Source organism: Panicum virgatum, chromosome 1N, assembly GCF_016808335.1.
Source record: "Panicum virgatum strain AP13 chromosome 1N, P.virgatum_v5, whole genome shotgun sequence".
NCBI lineage: Eukaryota > Viridiplantae > Streptophyta > Magnoliopsida > Poales > Poaceae > Panicum > Panicum virgatum.
In genome coordinates this window covers 61,011,942-61,021,551 of record NC_053145.1, presented here as the reverse complement: position 1 = coordinate 61,021,551, position 9,610 = coordinate 61,011,942, and the positions used below count along the sequence as shown (strand labels likewise).

General features: G+C 43.3%; 2 protein-coding genes across 2 annotated transcripts; both read left to right on the top strand.

The window, feature by feature from the left end:
- The first annotated feature begins 5,012 nt into the window (after positions 1-5,012).
- Positions 5,013-6,150, top strand: LOC120653740. The gene is made up of 2 exons (XM_039931418.1): positions 5,013-5,425; positions 5,689-6,150. The coding sequence occupies exons 1-2, from the start codon at positions 5,258-5,260 to the stop codon at positions 6,148-6,150; spliced, it is 630 nt and encodes a 209-aa protein (XP_039787352.1). The 5' UTR covers positions 5,013-5,257.
- Positions 6,151-6,156: 6 nt separating this feature from the next.
- LOC120657225 (zinc finger BED domain-containing protein RICESLEEPER 2-like) lies at positions 6,157-8,364 on the top strand. The gene is made up of 3 exons (XM_039935503.1): positions 6,157-7,760; positions 7,854-7,918; positions 8,077-8,364. Coding segments are annotated over exons 1-3 (1,653 nt in total). The 5' UTR covers positions 6,157-6,173; the 3' UTR covers positions 8,078-8,364.
- The last annotated feature ends 1,246 nt before the right edge of the window (positions 8,365-9,610 follow it).

Here is a 9,610-nt window from a genome sequence, read left to right as displayed (position 1 = left end):
GGTGCACGACGTCCGATTGCTGCCGCCTTCGCAGCAGAAGCATGTCCTATCTTGGGCTCCACGGAGCACGCCGTCGAAGGAGCACCATGGAGGCTGGAGCTTAGTCGACGGGGAGAGGGGCAGCATGCAGTAGTCCGTCGTGGCCTCCTCCAACGCAAGCATCTTCCCACAGAAGGCCGCGGACGAATTCTTCGCCGCAGCCGCCTTCAACTTGGGGGCGGCGGAAGGAGCGGGCTCCTGCTTCGACTCCGTAGAGGAGCTCCGGCCCGGGCCACCCTTTCCACCCCGCATGTTAAGATAGGGATGCAAGTGGGCACGAGCCGGCCTGCCAGCCCTCTAGGCCCGCCTGCGAAAAATAGCTTGGTGCACTTGCAGGCACCTGCAATTCTCATGCTGCTCTTTTATTTGGAGCTCCTTGCTTATTCTTTCCACCGCTTCCTTCTCTACATCTTCCTATTGCTTATTCTTGATTTGATAATCAACCTCTTTCTCAAGTGTCAACTTGAATGTTTCGTGAAGAAATTCCTAAGCAACTAGCACCTAATTCTTAAACAAGGGTCCTTATTCTTAATAAGCACATATTGCATCAGTGGCAAAGTACGACTAATTTTTTTTAAAAGATCAACACATTGCCAGATGGAATACACTAGTTATTTGCCGACAAATATTCTATGACAAAATTAGTTAATTTTTAAACCAGCACCATGATGCCCAATACTTGGACAATACTAAAATAATTTGATACCACTTATTCTACGAATTATATACCAACACTGGAGATAACTCTATACAAGATTCTTATACTTTTTCTACCAATCATGACACAACTAAATTATATGGCTACCATACTATCTCCTACTTAGTACCTCTTATGCCATGGTATGGCACGAGGGGAGAGGATCACCTCTATTAAAAGGTGCTCGTAGTTGTTATGATATTATTATGTGGTAAGATATTTTTCTTTACAAAATCTATTCTAGAATTTTCTCTCATCCAGATCCAACCCTGTAAAATATCCAATTTTAATTCTATCTTGCCATGAAGTGTGATAACTCTATTCTTTTACCATTTTAATTTTTTCTAGAATCTTCTCAAGGCAATAAGATTTCTGATCTGGTGGTTTTGCACCACTGCTATTTGAGCACAACACCAGTACACAGCCCCCTATGTTCTACCCTCCTTCCTATCTCTTTGTATCGAGAAGTAATGGTCATGCCTTTTTTGATGACTTAACATATTGGTTCAAACGCACTGAGAGACAAAGTAGTGGCTATACCTTCAATGAAGTAGTGCCACCTGTGTACAGTAAACAGTTTGCTTGTAAAATTATAATGTGGACACATTAATAAAAACATGATGTGACTTACCAGTTTTCAAAATGATCAGGAGATGAGGTTGTGGCTACCACTTATCCTTCAGAAGAATTTCTGAATGCTTGTTGTTAGAGTCTGGAGCCTGTTAGGACCATGATCTAGATGCAGCCACAAGGAAGAATTTGTGAGGATATAAACATTGATTACCATTTTTTAGCTGCATTAATTATCTTATTTGCCTTTCTGAATAGATAACATCTGATTAAGAGAAGACTAGAACAGACTGGTAGCAAGACTAGGGAAACCATCAATAAAATAATTGTGAAGATAAGTAAAGGAGATTTTTTTTGTTGTCATCCTAATGGTTTTTAGCATTACATTTAGATTGTGAGCTTTGGGAACCGGCCATGTTGCCGACCAAGCCATGCTGCAAAAATATTTAGTGAGGTATTTATAATAATAGGTCACACTAAGTGAGGACTAAAGCTTTTCAGTGTATGACTCTCTCTTTCCAGAGTATGACTCTCTTGTATCTCTACAGGTTGATCATATCTCAAAGAGAAAATGTTCTCATCAAAAACAATATTAAGCTTTGGAGCTTCACATCCATATGTGATCAAAACAGCACAAGCTTCTTACCACTTCCAGGATGGGCTACTCCATCTGGAACTCCAATAGTGTGATATAAGCTAACCTCACAGCCGACAACCCCATCCGGGTGGCTAGATGGCCATCAGGGCACAAGTCATCCTTGTTGTAATCTGCAGGGCAGGGTATCATAGCCCACTTATCATTTGCTGACAAGTAGGGCGTCATTTCATGAAAGAACTCAAAAGTTCCATGTTTATTTATGATACGGTAGTTCCACCCTATTCTACCATATATCGGAAGACTAACACGATGATCTCCAAATTTAAACTTGAGGTAAAATATACCAGTTGAAAATGTGGTATACAACCACTTTCTGGGACCAAAAAATATAGCTGACATCTAGAAACTTTCCATTTACAAAATGCCATAACCGTTGGTGTCCGACTAAAAAGATATAACCACTTATCGCCTGTCCAGTAGTTCCATCCAATGGCCATGTAACTGTATTCTAAAACAATAACAACCATATGTTATATGATATGTTTTAGAGGAAAAAGCATACATAAAAGAGTAAATCACAAAGTTGACTCTTCTTACAAATATTCTTGGGCCTGTGTAGATGATATGTTTTAGAGGAAAAAGCATACATAAAAGAGTAAATCACAAAGTTGACTCTTCTTACAAATATTCTTGGGCCCGTGTAGAAGTTCGAAAATGATATTATGTTACTGCATACTCGATCATCATCAGTGTTTCTAGCATTCAGGATATTTTTTTGCTCGGGCATCATAGAGGTATCCAGTCATTTGGCAAAATGACCTACCTGCAGAGCCACAAGGAAAAATTGGTGAGGATATAGATGATAATTACCATCTTTTCAGCTGTGTCAATTCTCTTGTTTTCCTTTATGAATAAAAAATTGACTACAGTTTTCACTAAAGCATACAACGATAATATGTATATTGATCTAGTAATGGGGACTTCATTGAGATTGAAAGGAAATAATTAAATTTTTCTTTCTCAATCTAATTGGTCCTTTTTAGCATTACCTTTAGATGATACCTTTGGGACTTTGGGAGCCAGGCATGCTGCCCGCCAGGACATGCTGCAAAAACATTTAGCGAGGCAATTTTCAATAACAGGTCATACTAAGTGCTGACTGATTAGAAATATACCTCATAAAAGACTACAAATTATGTGATAACTATAAGATATTGACATAACTATGTCATGAAAGTTAGAATATCATATGACTCCTCTTACAAATATTTGTGGCCTTTTGTTCAACATTGCCAATGGCGACGTATGACTAAACACTCCATGATATTGAGAGTGTCTCTCCAAAAACCTTCTGCAGTGATTTTCAGCAAGCTTGCTCTCCAAGGATTTCTACAAAGATACCACCGTACCAAGTAGTGAGAAGTGATGATCATACCTTCTTTGATGACCTAACGTATTGGTTCAAACGCACTTAGAGATGAAGTACTGGCTATACCTTCTCTGGACACAACTCTGAAGTAGTGCCACCTGCCCACCTATGTACAGTAAATATTTTGCTCATAAAATTATAATGTGGACACATTGATAAAAACATGATATGACTGATCAGTTTTCAAAACAGCCAGGAGATGAGGTTGCTGACGACTTAACCTTCAGAAAAATTTCTAAATGCTCGTTGTCTGGGTCTGGAGCCTCTGGGACCGGCCACAAGGAAGAATTTCTGAGGATATAAACATTGATTACTATTTTTCATTTGTATTAATTTTATTCTTTGCCTTTCTGAATAGATAACATCCGATTAAGAGAAGACCATAATAGACTGGTAACTAGACTAGGAAAAACACCAATAAAATAATTGTGAAGATAAGTAAAGGAGCAATTTTTCGTTGCCATTTCACTAGCATAGACGTGTTGGATGGCTAGAGATACCTGATGGTAGGTGAGTACCACAAACAGCGATTCGTGGGAACCCTCATTTAGAGATTTGGCTAGGGGTGTAACACGCACCAAGATCTGGGCTTGTGTGACTAAGGGTGCAAGGAGATTTAGATAGGTTCGGGCCGCTCTGGGAGCGTAACACCCTACGTCATGTGTGGGATTTGTGTTCTATTAGTTTGTTCATATCAGATGGGATCCGATCCCTTTATATGTTGCCCTTCTCATCTATTTATAGCCCCTCCTTGAGTTCATTGAGAGGATTTACCACCTTTGGTGTGAACGCATGGCTCGAAAGTGGGCGCCGCACTGCCAACGATTCCCATCCACTGGAGGTGGGATCTTGTCATGTGGGAATCAAGTTGCAGCAACCCGAGGTTGCCCCAGGGTTCTCCTGGGTCTCCATGTTACCCAGGGCCCTGTGCGTCTTCCCAGGGTCCTTCGATGTGTTCTCTCGGGGTGTTATCCTGCCTGTGTGATGCGACATTACACCCGTCGTGGTGGGAGCTGCCCCCACCACCACCACCACCACCACCAGATGGTGCGACATGCCTGGGCCAGGGGGTCACCCCTGCCCTAGTTGCAGTGATGCCGGTAAGCATGCTACCCTCGTAATGATGATGATTTTACAGGGAAGCCACACCGTCATCGGGCCCTGCTTAGCAGCTTCAGCCATAATGACTCCAATCTGTTAGAGAAATTTGAAGAGAGTGGTTGGAGGGTATCCTGATGAAGAACAACCGGTAAAGTTCTAGAGTTTAGAGCAGCCGTAGACTGTAGGACTTCATCGTCTCACTGCCGGCGGCTGTTGCCTCGATTCAGCTAGCCACAACCTCTTGTGTTCTTGCTCGAATTTACCTATCTTTCGTGAGTTCCTGGCATAGGTGGTGCTGCCTTGCGCGTAGGGCTGGAAGAAATGCTCGTAACTCGTTAGCTCGCTCAGATCGTAGCTGGCTCGGCTCGGCTCGGCTCAGAGCCGAGCATCATTTTTTGCTCGTTAGTATAACGAGCCGGCTCGAGCTAGCTCACGAGCTGCTCGCGAGCATAGCGAGCTGCACATATTAGCAGGCCCAAATAACATGGCCCGACAAGCCAACTCACCAGCTGACCCAATTACCCAACCCTAAAGTCAATCTCGATCTCCCCTCAACCGGCCAAGGGCCAACCCCGAGAGTCCCAGATGGCCGCTGCCCTGGTCACGCCTCCTGTCTCTCCTGGCCGCCGCCCTGGGCCCCTGGTCACGCTCACGCCACTGGCCGCCGCCCCTCACCCCTGCGCCGAGCGCTTCCAGTTCCCTCTGTCTCTTCCCCACCGGACTGCCTCTGCTGCTCCTCCTGCTCCATCTCCGAGAGGCGCAGGGGGGGCACTCGGCCACTGGAGGAGCCCAGGAGGCCAGGACCCATCGCCGACGGCTCGACATGGAAGAAGACGAGATGCAGCATGCTCCGCCTAGCATTGAATCAAGGAGCAGGCACACACGCAAGGAAGTGGCGAAGAGGATCGTGCTATCCTCGTTGGCGGAGCAGGGCAGCGGTTGGGGATCGCGGGCTTCATCTCCTTGCATGGCTTCCATGTCTACGCACAAGGTATGTATTCAAAATCGTTCTTCTTTCCATTGATCTATAGGGTAGGGAAAGATTATGTAGTCAAGTTCATCTGTAGAATAGAATTTTTTGAGGAAAACATTTTGACTAAAAATTAGTTACCCATCTAGTCATGTACATGTGCGTGTTGTGTGCCTTTGTGTCTATGTCTGTGACTCATATGTGTAAGTGTGTACTGTCTGTGACTCGTATGTGCAAGTGTGCACTGTCTATGACAATCATTACAAGTTTTTTCAATCTTGTAGGCATTGGAGGAAGTGGCTGAGGAGGAGGATGAAGAAGATAACAGCTTTGACCATAATGACAAATTATCAGTAAGCCTCCCTTCGAATGGGAATGATGATGATGAAGTAGTTGAGGTGTCAAGCGATGAGATTTCTAAGGCTCAGAAGGGAAAGAGAGGACGCAAAAGGGTTAAGGCTGGTGCTGGTGTTTCATTATCGCCTTCCAAATGCAAGGTAGCAAGAGGAAAGAGAGCAGGATGTTGGAAGTACTTCAAGGTTATCAATGTTCCATCTAGTAAGGAACGAGGGGTCATGGTGACTAAGGCTAAGTGCATATTTTGTACCACAAGCTACACATATCACCCAGGGGGATCAACTACACAGATGAACCATCATCTGAAGAAGTGCACCCAATATCTGAACAAATTGTCAAGGGTAAAAAGACAAGGTACACTCAACTTAGCTCCTGATGAGGGTGGATGAACACTCGGCTTTTAATTGCTAAGATGATAATTGTCCATGAGTATTCATTTAGGATGGTTGAGCATAAATGGTTTAATGTGTTGATGAGGTGGATGAATAGCAATTATGAATGGATTGGTAGGAAGACTATAAAAAATGAGTGCATGCAAATTTTTGAATCTGAGAAAGACCAGCTCAAGAAGAGTCTTAGAGAGGCTGATTCGATAAGTTTAACAACTGATTTGTGGACTTCAAATCAAAATATTCAGTATATGTGTTTGGTGGCACATTACACTGATGTTAATTGGATTTTACAATGTCGTGTCCTGAATTTTGTTGAATTGGATCCTCCACACACCGGTCTTGTGATAGCAAATGCTGTTTTTGATTGCTTGCTTGAATGGAAAATTGAAGATAAGATTATGTCCATAACTCTTGATAATGCTTCGAACAATGATGGTGCCATTACAAATTTGAAGGCCAAACTTCTTGCTAGGAAGAACACAAAGTTTGATCCAAGTTATTTTCATGTTCGTTGTGCTGCCCACATAGTCAATTTGGTCGTTAATGATGGTTTGCAGCCAATAGAAACATTGATAAGTAATCTTAGGAATACAATGAAGTACTTCAAGAAATCCCCAACTCGTATCTACAAGTTTGTTGAAGTTTGCAACAATTATTCTGTAAAGGATGGAAAAGGGTTATCTCTTGATGTTAAAACGAGGTGGAGCTCAACATATAAAATGCTAGAATCTTGCATTGACTATAAAGAAGCATTTGGTAACTATGTTGAAGTAGACCAAAAGTATCAGTGGAAACCTACACCATCAGAATGGAAATTGTTTGGAAAACTTAAACCAATATTAGGACAAATGGCTGGAGCAACAATTGTATTTTCTGGGACAGCATACCCCGATGCCAATGTTTTTTATCCTTACATAGTCAATGTTAAGATTGTTTTGAGGGAGGCACAAAAGGCCGGGGATCCCTATTTGATGAGTATGGCTGATGCAATGTTGGACAAATTTGACAAATATTGGGAGAAGAACAATTTAATGGTCATTGCAACAATACTTGATCCTAGATTCAAGATGAGGTACATCACATGGTGTTTTGGAGAGATTTATCCGCCCTATAGGTGTATGAAAGAGCTTGATGACATCAATGCTGAATTAGAAGACTTGTACATGAAGTATAGCAAGCTGGTAGACAATGGCAAGGGCAGTGCTCAATCTTCTTGTAGTTCAAGGGATACATGTACCTCATTGGCTTCAGTTGTTCCAACTAGATTTCAGTCCTTTTTGCAGTCTAACTCTACAGAAGTATCAAAGTCTCAGTTACTCATCTATCTAGAAGAAGCTAATGTGAGTATAGATGATAAGACTTTTGACTTGCTAAACTATTGGAAGGTGAATTCTAATGCTCATAGATTCCCTCTATTGGCTGCTATGGCAAAGAGTTTTCTTGCTGTTCCAGCTAGTAGTGTTTCATCGGAGCCAACTTTTAGTACTGGAGGTCGTATTCTTGATGACTATAGGAGCTCCTTAAAGCCAGCCACAGTCCAAGCTTTAGTTTGTGCATCTAGCTGGATAAGAGCCTCTCAAAATGACAATAATACTCCTATTCTTGTGGTATGTAATGGTTCTCCAATTTTGTTTCAGTTTTCAATGCATTTTTTTATTAAGTTTGTGTGTGATCTATTTTTGGACTGTTTATTTTTTCAGGAGCAAGATGAAGATGACGATGTTGAATCTGTGGACTTCCCAAACAGTATTGTGGGAAGCAACTAGTAAGTATTTGCTGGTATTTATATGTTATTGTGTTGCCATTATGTGTGATAAAAAATTTCTATGTGTCGCTCAATCTTTTTTGTACTGCTGTCCACTAAATTGCATTGCTGCTGCTAACCATTTTGTGTTGCTGAATTTTATTTGCCACCAACTATAGGTCCTGTAAAGATAAGGTGGCCAGTAAGGACAAGTCCAGTACAATGGAGGCAAGAAGTACAAGTCATGTTTCTCATATTTGTTGGCATGTAATATGATTTGTCCTTTACTTGTCCGTTGTATGGAACTTATATTTTGTGCTGAGAGACACTATTTTGGATGGAACATGGACGTCAATGATGGATTATCATATATTCATGTATGGAACCAAGTATTTTGTGCAGAGAGAGAGAGAGAGAGAGAGACTATTTTGGATGGAACATGGACATCGATGATGCATGTTTTTGGTTGTTCAGTTGTTGCATGTTTTTTTGGTTTAATTTAAGCTGAGATGCATGTTTTTGGTTTTAATGTAAACTGAGATAGGCATGATATGTATATGTTCATGGATATATGAATATTTCATCATGTTTCATGTTTCAGCTCACGAGCCAACCGAGCTGGCTCGCGAGCTGAAACGAGCCGAGCCGAGCCGAGCCAGTTTTTTTGCTCGTTTTGTTAACGAGCCGAGCCAAGCTAGCTCGTTAGGATAACGAGCTGGACCGAGCCGAGCCGAGTCGGCTCGTTATCCAGCCCTACTTGCGCGCCCCACCGCCCATCGCATCAGCACCCGCATGACGCACTTGGCTTATTGGTGGGCTCTTGGGCTGTACAGTTTTTTGGGCGGAGGAGAATGAAGAAAGCAACAATATTATATGTGGAATGGGCCAAACAGGCCTGCTCGTGATCGCCGTGTAGTTGATTGCAAAGCTCTGCGCCAAGCATCGCCCAATCCCCGATGCTGAGTTTACGGTTGACCGTAGACTCAGCAACTTACGGTCGATCCCATTTCCTTCCCCGTTCCCCGCAGCCTCCCTCTTCCCTGTTCTCCCTTCCTTTCCCCATTTCCTTCCCTTTCCTCTCGATAGATCTAGCGGGGATCCCGACCGACGCGCTTCCCTTTCCTCTCGATGGATCCAGCGGGGATCCGGACCGGCACACCGGGCGGAGGCGAGAGCTCGAGGTGGCTGCAGGGGGAGGCGACCAGCGGCCAGCCGCTGGAGCCCGAGGCGTGCCCAGCAGTGGGCGGTGGCGGGAGGCCGAGCGACTCTGAGCTGCGGCGGCGGGGCAGCGACCAGCACATGGTGGGGGAGAGGCGGCGGCGATCAGCTATGAGGGAGAAGCGCGGCTTGCAGCTCCCCACGGGCAGCGCATGGTGGGGGGAAGAGGCGACAGCAAGGAGGGCCGCTGGACCCGCGCGGCCGCCGTCCGTGGACAGGGCAGTTTTTTTTCTTTTTCTTCAAAAAATTGTCCAGCGAAATTTTTTCTTTTTTTTTGATGTTTTGATAGTACCCTAACTTTTTTTATTTTGGATGCAAAAAATTTTTCTTCAAAACTTTCTCTTTCAAATTTTTTTCATTTCTCTCTAAATTTTTTCTTGAAAAAATTTCTCAATTTTTTTATCATAAAATGACAAACAAATTACTAGAAATAGGAAAAAGGAAAACGGTCGGAGGATCGACCATAGGGAGTCCCTCCCTACTGTCAACCGTAAA